The following is a 20,883-nucleotide window of genomic DNA, read 5'->3' on the forward strand; positions in this document are numbered from 1 at the left end:
TCCCATTTTTTTTTCTCCAGTTTTCCCCATCCTGTCCCCTCCAGGATTGCCCCATGCCGGTGGAGCAGCTGAGGGTGGCCCCTCAAAAAGCACAGCAGGGAGGCCCCAGATGTACACAAAGTTTTAATTTTATTTTTTTTTTTCTCTGGTTGGAGACTCATCTTGTAACATGCATGCATTTCAAAACAGTAACAGTGTCTCAAACTGCTCCTAGCAAACAGACAAGCACAGAGGACTTCAAATTCCTATTTAAAAAACAGCAGTGAAAAAACCTAGAATGTTCTTTTTTTTTTCATTTTTTAAATTTTTTTTTTTAGTTTTTTAATTTTTTTTTTTTTTTTACTTTTTAGATTAAACTTAATTTATTCACATTTCTTTCTTTTTTTTTTTTTTTAAATTCAGTTGCACTGATCAGCCCTGCCCACCCTCGTGACCTGTGTGTGGAATCTGCTCGCTCCACTCCCATCCAGCTGCCCAGAGCAGCACAAATTTGGGAATGGTTTCCCACTAAAAAAAAAAATGAAGTGTCCAGAGCTCTGCCATGCCAGTTCCCTGTGGGATCCATCCCAAAGAGCCAGGACACGGGGCAGGGGCTGAGGGGAACACTGGGAGTGGCTCTGCAGGAATGGGAGATTTGGGAATTTGGGGCCAGGTCCATGCTGGGGACACCCCCCCTCCCCCCCCACTGATTTTGGGGGGAAAATCCTTCAGCTGGGGGTGAAATTCCAGGTGAGGCCTGGAAAAAAGGACTGCATAGTAGTCATGGATTGGGAATATCCACCACCACAACCTCCTCACCACCCTGAGCCTGCCCGGGCAGCTCAAGAAAGCAGGAATTCCCCCCCCAGAAAAAAAGGTAAAAAGAAAAAAAAAAAAGAAAAAAAAAAAAAAAAAGGAAATAAGACTCAAAGTGGTTCAGTTTTCCTTGCTGATTGTGCTGATCCAGATTCCAAGCTGGGATTGTGGGAGTGTGGCCTCCCCCTGCTGCCCCACGGGGTGAATTCTGTCCCCAAAAAACAAATTCAACCCCCACAGGATGAATTCCATCCCCACAGGGTGAATGAATTCTGTCTCCAGGGAATGAATTTGATCCCCACAGGATGAATTCCATCCCTACAGAACAGATTCCCTCCCCACAGGATAAATTCCATCCCTAAAGGATGAATTCCATGCCTACAGGACAAACTCCATCCCCTGCAAGATGAATTTTACCCCTATAGGACAAATTCCATCCCCATGGGGTGAATTCCAGATTAATTCCATGATTGTGGCTCTCAGGATGAAGCCCAGGCCAGGCAGAGGAGGAGGAGGAGGAGGAGGAGGGAACTCCTGGGGCTGCCCCCCCAAAATCCCAGTACTGAAAATTCCTGGAGCTTCTCCCCCAAATCCCAACACTGGAAATTCCTGGAGCTTCTCCCCAAAATCCAGCACTGGAAATTTCTGGGGCTGCTCCCCCAAATCCCAGCACTGGAAATTCCTGGAGCTTCTCCCCCAAACCCCAGCACTGGAAGCTCCTGGGTTTCCCCTCCAGGTCTGGGGTGGATTTATTGCACTTGAGGCTCTTTCCCCCTGTCCCACAGCCAGCTCAGGGCACATTTGGGATTTATTTTTTTTTCCCCTCTCTGATGCTGGCAGATGAGGGAGAGCCCCTCAGGAATGTGGATCCTGCAGCTCCTCCTGCCTCAGGCTGCTCACTCATTATTTGCAACTTCACTGGACTGAATTTTGGTTGGTTTTTTTTTTTTTTTTGGCCAAAAAATAATAATAAAAAAAATTCTGAATTCTGCTGCAAATCCTGTCAGTTAAATGAGTTCTGCAGGGTTCATGCTAAGGACAGAAATATTTACATTCAGCAAAACTAGAACTAAATCCACACCAAAACCAGACAACTAGCACAAGCAGTTGTAAAACCAGAATTGAAAGGGCTGGGTTTTCCTTTTTTTTTCTTTCCTTTTTTTTTTTTTTTTTTTTTAATACTTGAGTTTAAAAAAGTGACCTAAAACAAGATTTAAAAGAAAAAAAAACAAAAACAAAGCAAAACAAAAAGAAAACAAACAGAAAGAAAAAAAAAATCCCTTTTAAAAACAAATCAAATATTTGCAGCTTCACTTCTTGTTCTGGTAATAAAAATACTGTCTAGAAACAAAAAAAAAAAAAAAAAAAAAAAAATTCGCATTTTTAAGGTAATGCTACTTCTCCAAATGTAAACAATAAACAAAACCACCTGTGTCAAACGAAGTTACATACCTGGGTAACACATCATCAGGTGAGGAAATTGCATTTAATCACTTTCATACACAAAATGGCAACTGGGCAGAACTGGGGCAGTGCTAAAGGGAAAAATTTTTGTGGGGCTCCCCAAATCACCTCAAAAAACCAAATTGAATCCCAGGAAATAAGAAAATATTCCCAACTCTGTAAGGATTTCTGCAGGAATTCCCTGGTTTTTGATTGGATTCTTTATTCATTATTCTGGAATATTCAGGAAAGGAGATTTTTGCCATCTTCACTCCCCTTTCTTTGCTTTGTGGTGTTCACCCACCTCCTGCTCTCTTCCTTTCCCCTTTTTCTCCCCTTCATTGATTTATTTTTTTTTTTAATAGATGATTTCAAGATAAAACAATTTCCAAGCTACTTTCCCCAAAAGGAGAAGGGCAAACTTACCAAAGTTGCAGATTCAATGCAGATTTTTTTTTTTTTAAACTGTCAGGAATAAAAAATGATTGGTTTTTAATTCCTAATTAGCAGTAAACTTAAGTGCTTATTAAGAGACAAGCAACCAATATAATGCCCACAAAATGAAGCTGATGATGCTCTCCAAGTCCTCCCTTTTTTTTTTTTTTTTTCATTCTTTTTTTAAAATATTTTTTAGCTGCATTTGGGTCGTGGCTTTTCCAGCTCCACACCTTAAGACACCTCCAGCCTCCCACACCACAGGGGCAGCAGAAATTTGTCCCACACCAAAGGGAATGACCAAAATCCCATCAGGACCCCTAATTTTTCATTTCTCCAAAACTCTATTTACAGTGCACTCTCAAGGGGCTCCAATTTTAGCCCCTCCCAAGGTGAGGCCTGTGGGGGGAATTCACATCACAAATAGAAAATGGGGAGGGGGGTGAAGAGGAAATAAAAAACAACAAAAAAAAAAAAAAAAACAAATAAAAAACCAACCCCACAAGCCCCACATTGAGAATCCAGCCCAGAGGCAGGGTTAATTAATTTAGGGGGAATTACCAGGATGTGATGAGCACCAGTTATCTCTGAAAAAAAGGACCAAAATTCCACACAGCAAAAAACTGTTACAGCACAGGACAGACATTCCCAACAGCTTATTCCCCAAACAAAGGCATGTGTGAAAAACAGTTCCAAGGCAGATTAAGCAACATGTTTCAACTGCAAAGAGGTTTGTTCAAAACTCTAAATCCTGCTTAAAAAGAGAGAGAGGAAATTAAAAACAACGACAACAACAAAAAAAAAAACCAAAAAAAACAACCCACGAACAACAAACAAATGGCAAAAAACAAAGAACCCAAAGTTCTGTAACTTGTGCAGCAGAGCTAATGGAACCCACAGCGAGTCTGCCCAGCTTGGCTGTGAAAGGGTTAAAAGCGTTCTGGAGACAAACCAGGACATTTTCGGTCACTCCAAGCAGTCCCCAAAATCCTTCGGGAGGGGCTGGAAAAGAAATCTGGTGCCAGAGTCTGGACCTTGTGCACTCCTGGAGGGTTCAGAGGGGGTCGGGAGCAGCCCCAGCACTCCCCAAGGGCAGCCAGGCCAATTCCTTCTGTGCAAGTCACATTTGAAACAAGAAAGAAAAAAAACACCAAAAAAAAAAATAAAACCAAGCCAGGAACCTCTGTCAGGACACAGATTCAAGTACCTGTTGCAGGTGGGGTGGGGAAGGAAGACTGAACAATTAATTAGCTAATTAACACTGGCAGGACTGTGATGGTGACCTCAGAGCCATTCCTGACTGAGGGAATGGCCCAAAAATCTTATCCCATATCTACAGATACAAAAATGCCTTTTTTGAAAATGTTATTTCTTTTTTCCTTTTCTTTTTAAGGAACTCTTGAATTTTAGGAACTTCTTCAACTCTGGCCAATTGAAATCACCCCAGGCCCGAGCACATCATGAGCTGAGGTTGGTCAATGCCTCTCTCACTTCTCACACTGGTTGTTTTTAGTTTTTAGGAGTTACACCTTTTTTTTTTCTTCTTCTTTTTTTTTTCAGAGATCATCTTTGGTAGATGTTCATTTCCCTCATCTTTCTTGTAAATCAAGTGCAGTTACAAAAAAGTTTTTTTTTTTTTCCTTTTTTTTCGTTACTTAAATTAACCAAAAAATATAAAGTGTCCCAGTCTGAATTTACCTAAAGTTCAGCGACTCCTCCTTTTATCAGAGTTATATTTTCCATCCTTGAAATGGTGAGCTATTTTTTTTTGTTTGTTTCCTTCCAATTCCTACCGAGAGGGAAATAAAAGGGGTTTGTTTGTCTTTTCTGGCAAAGCCAGTCCAATAAAACAACAACAACAACGACACCAAAAAAAACAAAAAAAAAACCAAAAAAAAAACCCAAAAAGCAAAACCAAGGAGTGGTTTGTGAATCAGGCACTGCTCCCCTCGCACTGTGACCCCCCTTGGGGACAGTGCCACGTGTCACAGCCCCTCAGCAGAGAGGACACAACGTCCCAGGGCAGAGCAGTGCTGCAAACAATGCACTTGGCTTGTGTGGAAAAGCCCTCAAAAGTGAAATCTGGGCACTTCTGTAACATAAAAACGCCCCCGGTGCAGGCGGGGGCAGCAGCGAGGGCAGTGCGAGGGTGCAGCGAGGATGAGGATGGGTTTTGTCACACGGTGTCCCCGCGGGGCGCCGGGCTCGGCTGCACTGTGTCACTGTTGTCACTATGTCACTATGTCAGGATGCTGGAGATGAACTCGTTGAAACGCTTCGAGTACTGCTCGGGATTCACCGTGGAGATCTCGGCCCCCGCCTGCAGAGAGACACCGGGTCAGAGGGGACACGGAGGGGACACGGAGGGGACAAAAAAGGGGTCAAGGAGGGCAGGGAGGGGACAGGGAGGGGACAGAGAAGGGGCAGCGTGGGCAGGGAAGGGACAGGGAGAGGACAGGGAAGGCAGGGAGGGGACAGTGAGGGGACAGGGAGGGGACACAGAGGGGACAAGGAGAGGACAGAGAGGGGACAGAGAGGACAAAGGGAGAGGTCAGCGTGGGCAGGGAGGGGACAAGGAAGGGGCAGAGAGGGACAGGGAAGGGACAGCGAGGGGACAGGGAGGGCAGAGAGGGGACACGGAGGGGACAGGAAGAGGACAGTGTGGGCAGGGAGGGGACAGGGAGAGGACAGAGAAGGCAGGGAGGGGTCAGTGTGGGCAGGGAAGGGCAAGGAGGGGACAGGGAGGGGACAGGGAGCACAGGGAGGGGTCAGGGAGGGCAGGGAAGGGCAGGGGCACAGCCCCTCTGCTGGGGAGGATCCACGGCTAAGGAAAAACCCATCAGGCCTGGAGGGATCCCCAGGGAAATGATTTCAGCTCCAGCTGCAGGTCCAGCTGGGTTTGCTCCTTGGTGCCTCACAGGTTTAGGAGCACACAGAACTCAGGGCAAGGATTTTCACTGGAGCAGCTCCCCAGGGCTCTGTGCAGGGCCAGCAGCTGCACCCCCAGCCCCAGGGGTCCCTCCCAGCCCAGCACATCCCAGGATTCCACACAAACCCCCCCGGTGCTGCTGCCTGGCCTGGACTCCACCTGAAAGGTCCTTGTCAACCTCAGCAATGCCCCGATTGCACCGGAGTGACCCCGGGGTGGCCCCAGGGGTGTCACCATGGCTGCCAGGACACAGGAGTAGCCCCAGGGGTGTCACCATGGCTGCCAGGACACAAGACTGAGCCCAGGAGTGTCACCCAAGACACAGGAGTGACCACAGGGGTGTGACCTTGCAGCCAGGACACAGCAGTGACCCCAGAAGTGTCACCCAGAACACAGAGGTGACCCCAGGGGTGTCACCATGGCTGCCAGGACACAGAGGTGACCCCAGAAGTGTCACCCAGGACACAGCAGTGACCCCAGGGGTGTCACCCTGCAGCCAGTTCATCCCTCCAGCACCTCCCAAATTGGGATACAAACACAAATTATCCCAAGGGACCAGAGGGAAAACCCAACCCTGAGGAGACACCGAGGACTGTGCTGAACCCAGGCACTGCACAATTCCCAGCCTGGCAGGGAAAGCAGAGCCAGGGGACACCACCCCTGCCCCCCCAAGGAGATGGTGCAGAGCAGAAGCCCCAGAGCCCCCCGGGCCAGGCCAGGCTCACCCCGTGTTTCACGGTCTTGGCAGCGTGTGCAGCTTTCTTCTTGGTGTCGTAGGGCGTGAGGATGTCGATGATGGCCATGAAATAAACCTCCTTCCTGGGGGCACCTGGGGGGCAAGGGAGGGGCTGAGAGCCCCTGGGCACGGCCAGCAGGGCAAGGGAGGGGCTCAGAGCCCCTGGGCATGGCCAGCAGGGCAAGGGAGGGGCTGAGAGCCCCTGGGCACGGCCAGCTCCAGAAACACCCCCAGCTTCATTCCCCACCTCCAAAAACACCCCCTGGGCACCCCCAGCTCAAAAAACTGCAGCACCCCAGTGGGTCACCTCTGTCCCCCTTCCAGCCACCACCAGGGACTGCCCAGCAAGGCAGAGGGACAGCCCTGCCACCCTGCTGAGCCTGGGACACCCCCCCTGCCCACAGGGACAGCCCTGCCACCCTGCTGAGCCTGGGACACCTCCCCTGCCCACAGGGACAGCCCTGCCACCCTGCTGAGCGTGGGACACCCCCCCTGCCCACAGGGACAGCCCTGCCACCCTGCTGAGCGTGGGACACCCCCCCTGCCCACAGGGACAGCCCTGCCACCCTGCTGAGCGTGGGACACCCCCCCTGCCCACAGGGACAGCCCTGCCACCCTGCTGAGCCTGAGACACCTCCCCTGCCCTCCATCCTTCCTCCTCAGCTCCCCACAGCTTCCCTGCCCTCCCCAGAGATCCCCTCACACCTCCCCTGCCCTCCCCAGCTCCCCCAGAGCTCCCCATGCCTCCCCACATCTCCTCTGCCCTCCATCCTTTCTCCCCAGCTCCCCCAACCTCCCTCACAGCTCCCCTGCCCTCCATCCTTCCCCCACAGCTCCCCCAGAGCTCCCCTTTGCCCTCCCGGGCCACCCCCACTCACTCTCGTGGCTTTTCATGGCGTACACATCCACGGAGGGGTCGAACTCCCCGGGCCCGAAGAACCGGGGGTAGTTGAGGAGGTTCCCGGGGCTGTCGGGGGGGGTCCCGTAGGAGGAGATGGGGTTCCCCCCCAGGCCATCGTTCTCACACTCCTCATCCTCTGCCCTCTCCTCCACCTCCATCTCCTCCTGCTCGGCCCTGTCCACGTCGTGGATGCCCACGAGCAGGCTGTAATCCATGATCTTCAGCTGGGCTAGGAACTGCGGGAGAGGCAGCAGTGAGCAGGAAAGGCTGGGGAACGCTCAGCCCTGCCTAAGCCAGGATTGGAGTGAGAACTAAACCCTGAGAGACCCCAGAGCAGCTGCAGGGTGGGGAATGCTCAGCCCTGCCTAAACCAGGATTGGAGTGAGAACTAAACCCTGAGAGACCCCAGAGCAGCTGCAGGGTGGGGAATGCTCAGCCCTGCCTCTGTTCTAGGTTGCAGTACAGGATGTGACCAAAAGTCTGTATTGTGTCACCACGTGTTAAGCCAGGTGTGGCAGTGATCCTGATCTCTGTGGGAGAGATCTCCTGTTCATGGGCCAGGTGTTAAAAACAGCTGGGGCAGTGTTCTTTATCTTTCCCACAGCCCATCTTCCCTCCAGGAGATCTCTCCTGTTCATGGGCCACGGAGTCCCAGGGCATGGCTGATAAAATTCCATCATCCCATTGAATCTCACTAATTAACTGATAAAATTCCATCATCCCATTGAATCTCACTAATTAACTGGTAAAATTCCATCATCCCATTGGGTCCCACTGAATGACTGATAAAATTACATCATGCCATTGAGTCCCACTAATTAACTGATAAAATTCCATCATCCCATTGGGAGATGCTCCACCCAGGGGAGGAGCCCAAGCCTTTCCCACCAAATCAAAGCTAAGATTTGGAACAGCAGAGCAGCCTTTTCCCACTGGATCCCAGAGGAAAACCAGAGCCTTGCACATCATCCCTGGAGCTTTGGAGGAAAACTGCACCTTGTGCAGGAGCCACAGCTGTCACTGCAGGAGGATGCAGCCACCATGGAATGGCACTGCACCAACACCTGACTGACTGACAGGGTGTCAGCTTGGATTCTCACTCTGGCAGTGGTTTTGGGTTTGTTCTCTGTAATACTGGATTTCTATTTTAATTTCTCTAGTAAAAAACTGTTATTCCTATTCCCATATCTTTGCTCGAGAGCCCCTTGATTTCAAAATTATAATAATTTGGAAAGAAGAGGTTTGCATTCTCCATTTCTAAGAGAGGCTCCTGCCTTTCTTAAAACACCTGTCTTTCAAAGCAAGAGAGCCTCCCTAAGCAGGGGCTGCAGTGAGAGCTGAGTGAGACTCCAGAGCAGCTGCACAGCTGCAGGAAGGAGCCCTGCAGTCACTGCTGCAGCCCTGCAGGATCCTGGTGCAGGAAGGAGCCCTGCAGCCCTGCAGGATCCTGGCTGGTGCAGGAAGGAGCCCTGCAGTCTCTGCTGCAGCCCTGCAGGATCCTGGTGCAGGAAGGAGCCCTGCAGTCACTGCTGCAGCCCTGCAGTGACAGGACACACAGCAGAGCTGTCCCCCACAGGAAATCACCTCCACATCTCTCTTCAGCTTTTCAAGGAAGTTCTTTTTACTCTCTTCTCCAACGTGCAGCTTCTGCCCCTCGTTCAAGAAGTCGTTGTCCTTGAAGGTTGGGAGATCCTTGGCCTGCAACAAAAAGCCTGAGGTCAAATTTCCCAGCCCAGGGAGCAGCAGCAGCCTGTGCTGGAACAGCCTCTGCTCAGTCTGGGCTTTTTGGCTGCCCAAAATTCCCTGAGGATGGGAACAGCATCAGGCAGAGCACAGCAATTGTCAGGGGATGTCCAGCTCAGCTGGACCTGCAGGGAAGCTCGAGGGAAATGTGGAGCAAGTCAAAAACTGCACAGCTGGGCCAGGCATGCTCAAAGTAGCTCCCAGAATTGAAAAAAAATTCATTTTAAAAATTCATTTTCTTGGCTTCTGACTGTGAGGGGAAAGGGGTGAAGGCTTGGGGAAAAAAATAAAAAGCTTGTCTCCTCTAAAGGTTTGAGAAAAAAATTCAAGCCATGGTTTTTTTGAGGGATCTGCCTGCAGCAGGCTCTGAGGATTTCTGGGGATGTGGAAGGACTCAGGAAGCTTGAGGGAAACATGGAGCAAGTCAGCTTTAAAAACTGCACAGTTGGGCCAGGGATGCTCCAAGCAGCTCCCAGAATTGAAAAGAAATTAATTAAAGAAATTAATTTTCTTGGCTTCTGACTATGAGGGGTAAGGGGTGAAGACTTGGCAAGCAAAAAAAAAAAATTAAAAAGCTTCTCTCCCTAAAGATGTGAGGCAAAAATGAACCCCACTGATCTTTGAGGGATCTGCCTGCAGCAGGCCCTGAGGATTTCTGGGGATGTGGAAGAACTCAGAGCCCCTTTGTGCCTCAAGGTTTCAATTATTTACAGCCACACAGGAGCTGTGGTGGCTCTGTGAGTTCACAGGAACAGCCCAGGGAGCTGTGGGCACTTGGGCCAGAGGATTCAGGACAAATGGGATCCTCTGGCTTTTAGGAGACCTTTTAGGGCAGGATGGAGCAGACCCCAAACCTGAAAATCCTTTGTGAAAAAACACAGAAGAGCAGGAGCCACTGCTGTGATTGCCACAGGGGGTTCAAGGCAGCATCACAGGAGTCCTGCAGGGGAAGGAGGCTCAGCCCTGAATTCCCCCCTGGCACCAGAAGCCAGCTTTAGGAACGTGCCAAGGACCTGAGAGTTTGTGAAAGAACCTGGTGGCAAATGTCCCCCTGAGCTGCCTCAGGTCCCAGGGTGGGGTTTGGTCCTGCTGGGATTGTCCCCAGGGAGTGTCCCCAGTGCTGGCAGTGCCACCACAGCACAGCAGGGCAGCTCCTGCACAGAGTGGGGACAGAGCCAGGACTGACCCAGGGCCTGTGAAAGCTCCCCTAGCCCAAACCCCTTTGGGAAAGGGAGCTCAGCTGGATCCTGTCTGCTCCCAAGAAGCAGGGAAAGGAAAGGCCACACATGGCCCTGTACCTTCTCTTTGTCACTTGCTTCCCTGGATACTGTTGAGCCCTGATAAAGGAAAAAAAAAATGAAGAAAATATCATTACTGCATTGTGGGTCACATTTCCAGTGAATTCATTGACACCACTAAATTTCCCCATAAAAGAAACAGTGAAAGCAAAACAAATAAAATAGCATTGCTGCACTATGGGTCACATTCCCAATTAATTGATTGACACCATTTAATTTCTCCATACAGGAAAACAATGAAACAAAACAATGAAAGCAAAACAAATAAAAAGTATCAATAGTGCACTATGGGTCATGCTCCCAATTATTGATTGACACCATTTAATTTCTCCATGGAGGAAAACAATGAAAACAAAAGAATTAAAGAAAATATCATCACTGCACTATGGGTCATATTCCCAATTATTAACTTCTCCATGCAGGAAAACAATGAAAAAAACAATGAAAGCAAAACATATAAAAAGGATCAATAGTGCACTATGGGTCATATTTCAAATTAATTGATTGACACCATTTAATTTCTCCATGCAGGAAAACAATGAAAAAAACAATGAAAGCAAAACAAATAAAAAAAATATAAATACTGCACTATGGGTCATGTTCCCAATTATTGATTGACTCCATTTAATTTCTCCATGCAGGAAAACAATGAAAACAAAATAAAAATTAAAAGTATCAACACTGCACTATGGGTCATGTTCCCAATTAATTGATTGACAGGATTTAATTTCTCCATGCATGAAAACAATGAAAACATTTTTAAAATCAGTGCTCAGGCCCCTTTTGGTGCTCTGATGGGATGTGGGAATGGACCAACACCGAACCTCCACCCACAGCCTCCCAAAGCCTGACCCCAAAGGCAGGACCCGGCCAAGGGGGGGGTCCCAGCCCCAAGTCCCCAAATTCGGGAGGAGCCCCCAGCCCCCCCAGCCTCACCTTCAGGTCGTACTTCCTGTGCACGGTCAGCCTGTGGCTGAAGACGTTCCTGGTGACCACCATGTAGGTCTCCACGCCGTCCACCGTCAGGCGGTACATGCCCAGGAACTGCGGCAGCAGCGTGTTCCCATGGCACTCCACGATGAACTGGGGACAGCAGAGGGGACAGGGCTGTCACAGCGCAGGGACAGGGCTGTGACACCGCAGGGACAGGGCTGTGACACACACACACCCAGCTCTGACAGGGGACAGGGCTGTGACACTGCAGGGACAGGGCTGTCACAGCGCACGGACACGGCTGTGACACACCAACTCAGCCAGGACACAAGGACAGGGCTGTGTCACACAAACACAGCTCTGACAGGACACACAGGGACAGGGCAGTGTCACACACAGGGACAGGGCTGTGTCACACACACAGGGACAGGGCAGTGTCACACACAGGGACAGGGCAGTGTCACACACACAGGGACAGGGCAGTGTCACACACAGGGACAGGGCAGTGTCACACACAGGGACAGGGCAGTGTCACACACACAGGGACAGGGCAGTGTCACACACAGGGACAGGGCAGTGTCACACACACAGGCACAGGGCAGTGTCACACACACAGGGACAGGGCAGTGTCACACACACAGAGACAGGGCAGTGTCACACACACAGAGACAGGGCAGTGTCACACACAGGGACAGGACAGTGTCACACACACAGAGACAGGACAGTGTCACACACAGGGACAGGGCAGTGTCACACACAGGGACAGGGCAGTGTCACACACACAGAGACAGGGCAGTGTCACACACACAGGGACAGGGCAGTGTCACACACAGGGACAGGGCAGTGTCACACACACAGAGACAGGACAGTGTCACACACAGGGACAGGGCAGTGTCACACACAGGGACAGGGCAGTGTCACACACACAGAGACAGGGCAGTGTCACACACACAGGGACAGGGCAGTGTCACACACAGGGACAGGGCAGTGTCACACACACAGAGACAGGGCTGTGTCACACACACAGGGACAGGGCAGTGTCACACACAGAGACAGGGCAGTGTCACACACAGGGACAGGGCAGTGTCACACACAGAGACAGGGCAGTGTCACACACACAGGGACAGGGCAGTGTCACACACACGGACAGGGCAGTGTCACACACACGGACAGGGCAGTGTCACACACACAGGGACAGGGCTGTGTCACACACACGGGGACAGGACAGTGTCACACACAGGGACAGGGCTGTGTCACACACACAGGGACAGGGCAGTGTCACAGGCACAGGGACAGGACAGTGTCACACACACAGAGACAGGACAGTGTCACACACAGGGACAGGGCAGTGTCACACACACAGGGACAGGGCAGTGTCACACACACAGGGACAGGGCAGTGTCACACACAGGCACAGGGCAGTGTCACACACACAGGGACAGGGCAGTGTCACACACAGGGACAGGGCAGTGTCACACACAGGGACAGGGCAGTGTCACACACACAGAGACAGGGCAGTGTCACACACACACGGGGACAGGGCAGTGTCACACACACAGGGACAGGGCAGTGTCACACACAGGGACAGGGCAGTGTCACACACAGGGACAGGGTAGTGTCACACACACAGGGACAGGGCAGTGTCACACACAGGGACAGGGCAGTGTCACACACACACGGACAGGGCAGTGTCACACACACACAGGGACAGGGCTGTGTCACACACACAGGGACAGGGCAGTGTCACACACACAGAGACAGGACAGTGTCACACACACGGACAGGGCAGTGTCACACACACACGGACAGGGCTGTGTCACACACACAGGGACAGGGCTGTGTCACACACACAGGGACAGGGCAGTGTCACACACACAGGGACAGGGCAGTGTCACACACACACAGGGACAGGGCAGTGTCACACACACACAGGGACAGGGCAGTGTCACACACACAGAGACAGAGCAGTGTCACACACACAGGGACAGGGCTGTGTCACACACACGGACAGGGCAGTGTCACACACACAGGGACAGGGCAGTGTCACACACAGAGACAGGGCAGTGTCACACACAGGCACAGGGCAGTGTCACACACACAGAGACAGAGCAGTGTCACACACACAGGGACAGGGCTGTGTCACACACACGGGGACAGGACAGTGTCACACACAGGGACAGGGCTGTGTCACACACACAGGGACAGGGCAGTGTCACAGGCACAGGGACAGGACAGTGTCACACACACAGAGACAGGACAGTGTCACACACAGGGACAGGGCAGTGTCACACACACAGGGACAGGGCAGTGTCACACACACAGGGACAGGGCAGTGTCACACACAGGCACAGGGCAGTGTCACACACACAGGGACAGGGCAGTGTCACACACAGGGACAGGGCAGTGTCACACACAGGGACAGGGCAGTGTCACACACACAGGGACAGGGCAGTGTCACACACACAGGGACAGGGCAGTGTCACACACACACGGGGACAGGGCAGTGTCACACACACAGGGACAGGGCAGTGTCACACACAGGGACAGGGCAGTGTCACACACAGGGACAGGGTAGTGTCACACACACAGGGACAGGGCAGTGTCACACACAGGGACAGGGCAGTGTCACACACACAGGGACAGGGCAGTGTCACACACAGGGACAGGGCAGTGTCACACACACAGGGACAGGGCAGTGTCACACACACACAGGGACAGGGCAGTGTCACACACACAGAGACAGAGCAGTGTCACACACACAGGGACAGGGCTGTGTCACACACACGGACAGGGCAGTGTCACACACACAGGGACAGGGCAGTGTCACACACAGAGACAGGGCAGTGTCACACACAGGCACAGGGCAGTGTCACACACACAGAGACAGAGCAGTGTCACACACACAGGGACAGGGCTGTGTCACACACAGGGACAGGGCAGTGTCACACACAGGGACAGGGCAGTGTCACACACACAGAGACAGGGCAGTGTCACACACACAGGGACAGGGCTGTGTCACACACAGGGACAGGGCTGTCACACACACAGGGACAGGGCAGTGTCACACACACAGGGACAGGGCAGTGTCACACACGGGGACAGGGCAGTGTCACACACACAGGGACAGGGCAGTGTCACACACACGGACAGGGCAGTGTCACACACACACAGGGACAGGGCAGTGTCACACACGGGGACAGGGCAGTGTCACACACACAGGGACAGGGCTGTGTCCATCCAGCCCCTCTGGAAAGTCTGAGGCATTGAATGTTCGTAGCTCTCAGCTCTAAGAATCCATAATTTATTGATACAAGGGCCAGGATGAGCTGGGAAGAGGCTCAGCATCACAAACAGCGGCTGGGCTGTCCCTTAGATTTTTGTCCCTCAGATTTCTGCCCCTCACACTTTTGTCCCTCAGATTTTTGTCCCTCAGGCTTTTGTCCCTTAGACTTTTATCCCTCAGATTTAATCCCTTAGATTTTTTTCCCTCAGACTTTAGTCCCTCAGACTTCTGTCTCTTAGATTTCTGTCCCTCAGATTTAATCCCTTAGATTTTTGTCCCTCAGACTTTTGTCCCTCAGATTTCTGTCTCTTAGATTTCTGTCCCTCAGATTTAAACCCTCAGACTTTTGTCCCTCAGATTTAATCCCTTAGATTTTTGTCCCTCAGACTTTTGTCCCTCAGATTTTTTTCCTCATATTTTTCTCCCTCAGACTTTTGTCCCTCAGATTTAATTCCTCAGACTTTTGTCCCTCAGATTTTTTTCCTCATATTTTTCTCCCTCAGACTTTTGTCCCTCAGAGTTTTTCCTCAGATTTTAGTCCCTCAGACTTTTGTCTCTCAGATATTTTCCTCAGATTTTATTCCCTCAGACTTTTGTCCCTCAGATATTTTCCTCAGATTTTAGTCCCTCAGAGTTTTTCCTCAGATTTTAGTCCCTCAGATTTAATTCCTCAGACTTTTGTCCCTCAGATTTAATCCCTTAGATTTCTCTCCCTCAGACTTTTGTCCCTCACATTTCTACCCCTCACATTTCCGCCCCTCCCGCCCTAAATCCCCGTTTTCCTCCCCAGCACCTCGGCGCAGGCCCCGCCAGGCCCTCAGCAGATGCCGAGGCGTGCGGGGGGGCTCCACACTCACCGTACCTGGTGGTATTTCTTGAGGATGTTGTGCATCTCCGCCACGTCCTCGCTGGACACGGCCTTGATGACGAACCTCCTGTCGTAGGTGGTGAGGAAGCGCGCGCCGCAGCGGCCCTGGCTGTCGCTATTCACCGGGGCGCTGCGTGTCACCGAGTTCTGGGGACACACATGCCGAGGGGAGGGGACACCGTGAGCTGCCACCGCCCTCAGCAGCACGGCCAGCAACTCAGCATGGGATGGGAACAAACTGGGAGACCATGGGGAGCAGTGCCATCAACACAGGATGGGATGGGAACAAACTGGGAGACCATGGGGAGCAGGGCCAGACCCACAGGATGGGATAGGAACAAACTGGGAGACCATGGGGAGCAGGGTCAGACCCACAGGAACCCCATGAGAGACGATAGGGAGCACGGGCAGCCCCACAGGATGGGATGGGAACCCCCTGAGAGACCCTGGGGAGCAGAGCCAGCCCCACAGGATGGGCTCAGGGATGGCTGGGGACCACCTGAGCAGCTCTGGGAAGCAGAGCCAGCCCCATAGGATGGGCTGGGAACAAACTGGGAGACCATGGGGAGCAGGACCAGCCCCACAGGATGGGCTCAGGGATGGCTGGGACCACCTGAGCAGCTCTGGGAAGCAGAACCAGCCCCACAGGAACCCCTTAAGCAGCTTTGAGAAGCAGAGCCAGCCCCACAGGATGGGCTGGGAACAAACTGGGAGACCTTGGGGAGCACGGCCAGCCCCACAGGATGGGCTGGGAACAAACTGGGAGACCTTGGGGAGCACAGCCAGACCCACAGGATGGGCTGGGAACAAACTGGGAGACCCTGGGGAGCACGGCCAGCCCCACAGGATGGGCTCAGGGCACCCACTCTGCCTGTGGATCCCCTGAGCTGCTCTGGGAAGCAGAGTCAGCCCCATAGAACAAGCTCAGGTCTGGCTGAGAATGACCTGAGCTGCTCTGGGAAGCAGGGCCAGCCCCACAGGACCAGCTCAGGGCACACACTCTGGCTGTGAACCCCCTGAGCAGCCTGGGGAGCACAGCCAGCCCCACAGGATGAGCTCAGGGAAGGCTGGGGACCCCCTGAGCAGCTCTGGGGATCAGGACCAGCCCCACAGGAGGGTTCAGGTATGGCTGGGGATCCCCTGAGCAGCCTGGAAAGCAGGGCAGCCCCACAGAACAAACTCAGGGCACCCACTCTGGCTGTGAACTCCAGCTTTGGCACTGCTGAGGGTAAACCCCAATTGTTTAAAAGTCTGGACACGTTTTTAGTGTTTCCACCTGGCCCTGTGATTTGCTGGCAGGTTTTACTCCAACAGCTGGGGTGTGTTTTTGGAAGGCATATTTTACTGAAGGGTTTTTTAGAGATGTAGGATACACAGGCCAAGAGTTCTCAGCATCTCCTCTCAGGCATTTAGGAACAGCCAGGATATTTCCTAAGGCTTAAGGAAAACCAGACCAAAACAACTGCACTGTCCTGTTGGCTTCCCCATCAAAAAGCAGCTTAGTCAGGCCAAAGTCTCAGTGTTTGGGGATTCTTCCCAGGCCATCCTGCACCAAAAGCCACCCTCAGGCTCTGCTATTCTTACCCCTGGACCTACAAGATGAGTATAAATAGCTTGGTTGTTCTTCTGACAACCAGCAGCATCTGCCTTTAGATCCCTGTCTCCACCCTTAGCAACCAGACAGTGCAGCAGGGCTGGAAAATCCCAGGAAAACTGCAGGGATCAATTCCCTGAGCCACAACACGAGCTCTTTGTTCTGCTGCCTCTCCCCAGGTAGAGGGGCCTGCTGTGAGCTCCTCCCTCCGGCCAAGCTGTCACCTGTCCTCTGTCTGTCCCCTCCACCTGCCCAGAAGTCATTTTACCAACCAGCATTTCCTTACCACAGATGGGAACACAGCAGCACCAACAATGACCCTTTGCAAGTTTTCCAGCATTTCTGGGCTGGACATTTTGTTTCAGGCTGGATTTTTTATTATTTTTAGGTGACAGTGGCACTGCTGTGTCCCCCTCCCTCAGCTCTGGCAGCAGAGCCTGCTCTGAGAGAGAGATTTACCACGTCATGCTGCAAGTGAGCTGAGAGGTTTCCTTTCAGAATGAAGCATTTAAAGCCTTTAAAACTTTAATGAAGCAGGGGAAAAAACTCTGCTGCTGCCAATGGCTTTAGAGAGCGTCAGGAAAATAAAGGCAAACAGAAAAATCCCCTTTGCTGCTCGCTGACATTTACAAAGGGGTCTGTGCCAGGCAGTTTAATCAGCCCTCACCTCAAAACCACAGAGCTTTTCTTCTGGAGCTGGGAAGCAGAAATCGTGACCACACAGAGCATTACCACATTCCCAGCCCTTCTCTTCCCTCTGCTCCCTTCCTGTGCCTCCCACCTCTCCCACAGTTGGGCTGTTAAATTCAGCGTCCTGGCTCTGCTCCCACTCCAGCCATCACATTTTACCCACCTCAATTTAGCTCAATTCACGTTTTCTGTTCCAGCTGGACACTTTTTTAAAAAGCCAGATCAGCCATGAGATGGGGGAAGCGATTCCTCAGAACAGCAGGGGAGTGTAGATGATAAAGGAGGTATTGAGTGTGGGTCACACCTGGGCAGGGCGTGTCCCCAGGGGTGTGACAAAGGGGACAGGAGGGAGCAGTGTGGGACCAGCCCTGCTCCAGGGAACACGTGGAGGGAGCAGGGAGGCTGCAGCACTCAGTGTGCTCCGGGGGATGCCCCTGGCACCGTGCCTGCTCTGTCACCACGTGCTGGGGACACTCCAGCTCCCTGACACCGGCCACGTGGCCACCAGGGCCTCCCTGGCCCTGCTCTCTGTGATGTCCCAGCAGCTGTCCCTGCCCAGCTCTGGCCTCCCTGGCCCTGCTCTCTCCCCTGCTCAGCTCCTCGTGCTCGGGGCTCAGAGCTGGCTGAGGGAGGGAAGGGTGGCCCTGCTGCAGCAGCCAGAGCTGTGACATATCCCTGTCCCCAGAGCTGAGCCCAGCAGTGCTAACAGCAGACTCCTCTCCAAGAAAATGAGCCCCTCTGGCATTAGGGGATGCATCCCAAAGCAGAAATCACCTCGAAGCACCCAAATCAACAACACACACTTGGCTGAAAGCAGCAGGTTCACCTGAATGTACAAACATGCCAGGCTCATTTTCCTTGCAGATATTCCATGCTGGATCACTGTTATCCTCCAGCTCCTGCCTGTCCACAGCCACCTGTGCCCCTGTTTTGTTTCATGCCCTGGGAGCAGGGATCAGCTTCTCCTCCTACTGATGGATCCACAGCAAGACCCAGAAAACTGCTGTGGTTATGGTGGAACCACTCCAACCTCGTTATAAACCCAGAAAGGCTGCTGGCATTAGGGTTGGGAGAGGAGAGGAGAGGAGAGGAGAGGAGAGGAGAGGAGAGGAGAGGAGAGGAGAGGAGAGGAGAGGAGAGGAGAGGAGAGGAGAGGAGAGGAGAGGAGAGGAGAGGAGAGGAGAGGAGAGGAGAGGAGAGGAGAGGAGAGGAGAGGAGAGGAGAGGAGAGGAGAGGAGAGGAGAGGAGAGGAGAGGAGAGGAGAGGAGAGGAGAGGAGAGGAGAGGAGAGGAGAGGAGAGGAGAGGAGAGGAGAGGAGAGGAGAGGAGAGGAGAGGAGAGGAGAGGAGAGGAGAGGAGAGGAGAGGAGAGGAGAGGAGAGGAGAGGAGAGGAGAGGAGTACCTGGTAGTCCTGGTCGTCGATGCCGAATCTCTCGCGGAGGTTGCGGAACACCAGGGGACAATACTCCTTGAATTTGAAGCGGCTGGGCAGGTTCTCCCTAGGGCAGGGCACAGAAGAGCTGTGGGCAGTGCCCAGCAGACAAAGCCAGTCCCACACTGACCCCAGGACACCCCAGCCCTGCTGAGCCCTGGCCAGGGCAGCTCCTGCCTTTGGATGGCCACAGAATCCATCTGTGCCAGGGAATTGTGCAGGATCCTCATGGACAGGGGTGGGATGGGATAATGGGAATGGGATGGGATAATGGGATGGGATGGGATGGGATAGTGGGATGGGATGGGATAATGGGAATGGGATGGGATAATGGGATGGGATAGTGGAGATTGTGCAGCTGTCACAACCCCGGCCACAGGGGCTGGGTCTGAGGGAAGCACTGTGGCCTGTGCCCTCCTGGGCTTTGTCACATTGTCACACTGTGCCTGTACACATTGTCACCACCGTCACTGCACACACTGTCACACGACTGTCCCTACACACGCTCCCACCACTGTCCCTGCACACGCTGTCACTGCTGTCACCACACACCAGGAGGAGCTGCAGGAGCAGAGGGGGTGGGCTCTGGGTTCAGATCCCAGCACATTACTCAGCACAAGAAAGGTCAAGGCCCCACAAACCAGCTCAGCCACAGCACCCAGGGATCCCACAGCACCCATGACAAGATCCCACAGCACACAGGGATCCCACAGCACCCAGGGACCCCACAGCACCCAGGGATCCCACAGCACCCAGGGATCCCACAGCACCCAGGGACCCCACAGCACCCAGGGATCCCACAGCACCCAGGGATCCCACAGCACCCAGGGATCCCACAGCACCCAGGAACCCCACAGCACCCAGGGACCCCACAGCACCCAGCACAGGGTCCCAGGGAGCAGTTCCAGCCAGGCTCTGCTGCCAGGCTGCCCCAGGGGACAATGACAGCGCTCCCTGTCACTGAGGGAGCTCCTCCCACAGCCCTGATCCTGCCCGGGGGGCAGAGGCAGAGTTTGGTCCTGCGGGGCCACAGTGGGAGGATGTGGCAGCTCCCTGGCAGTGACAGTGGGGAGCTCAGATCTCCGGGGGAGAAGGGCAGGAGCAGATCCTGCACCAAGGGACACAAACTTCCCAAACTCCTCCCACTCTGCAAAGCTGATCCCGGTGAAACTTGGGGAAAATAAAGGATTGATCACGGAGCACTGCAGCCCTGCAGGGCCGGGGTGGAGAATGCAGCTCCGAGCACCAGCCACGACTTCAAAAGAGCTCCCAAAAATGGATTTTTGGGGAAAAGGAGACAGGGATGACTGCAGACAGGCTCCATGAGCACAGCACAGCTACAGAGCTGCCTACTGCGACCAGTTTGATCCCTCCAAGGATGGAAATCAGTCACCACAGAGTATCTCAGTGACAGACTGAGCCCACCTCGGCCTGGTCAGGGGTTTGTGCCCACCCATGCCACATCCCCCTGGCAGCACAGCTGGGAACAGCCCAGAAGGCCTCCCCCAGCCCAGTTTGCCCCACAGCACAGAGCTCTGGCCACAGAGAGAGGTTGGGAAGCTCCTACTTACTTGTTGAATAGATGATTGTCCACCTTAATCTTACTGTAGGCTTTAAAGTCATCGGGCATTAACATGACAGGGACGGGAACATTGCTGAGCTCATTGATCTGCAAGAGAAAGCAAAGGGACACTCAAAGCCCGGGTCCCTCTGCCCTGGGGACTTGCAGGGATGCCCAACACCCCACAGGGGATGGGTTTGGGTGTGGACACACACATTCAGAGAGCTGGGGAATTCCAGCTTG

At 52.9% G+C, this 20,883-nt stretch overlaps 1 protein-coding gene across 1 annotated transcript in view; it reads right to left on the reverse strand.

The window, feature by feature from the left end:
• Nucleotides 1-110: 110 nt before the first annotated feature.
• The window catches only part of PIP4K2B (phosphatidylinositol-5-phosphate 4-kinase type 2 beta), a 30,431-nt gene continuing 9,658 nt past the window's right edge, over nucleotides 111-20,883 (reverse strand). Inside the window, exons 2-10 of the mRNA XM_088179521.1 lie at nucleotides 20,651-20,748; nucleotides 19,050-19,146; nucleotides 15,359-15,511; nucleotides 11,217-11,363; nucleotides 10,281-10,319; nucleotides 8,824-8,937; nucleotides 7,217-7,475; nucleotides 6,328-6,431; nucleotides 111-4,993 (exon numbers count right to left, since the gene is read on the reverse strand). Of these exons, the coding sequence (XP_088035647.1) occupies nucleotides 4,913-4,993; nucleotides 6,328-6,431; nucleotides 7,217-7,475; nucleotides 8,824-8,937; nucleotides 10,281-10,319; nucleotides 11,217-11,363; nucleotides 15,359-15,511; nucleotides 19,050-19,146; nucleotides 20,651-20,748 (1,092 nt within the window). The 3' untranslated portion in view covers nucleotides 111-4,912. The remainder of the gene's footprint in view (nucleotides 4,994-6,327; nucleotides 6,432-7,216; nucleotides 7,476-8,823; nucleotides 8,938-10,280; nucleotides 10,320-11,216; nucleotides 11,364-15,358; nucleotides 15,512-19,049; nucleotides 19,147-20,650; nucleotides 20,749-20,883) is intronic.

Source organism: Sturnus vulgaris, chromosome 27 (genome assembly GCF_052056855.1).
Source record: "Sturnus vulgaris isolate bStuVul1 chromosome 27, bStuVul1.hap1, whole genome shotgun sequence".
NCBI classification, from domain to species: Eukaryota; Metazoa; Chordata; class Aves; order Passeriformes; family Sturnidae; genus Sturnus; species Sturnus vulgaris.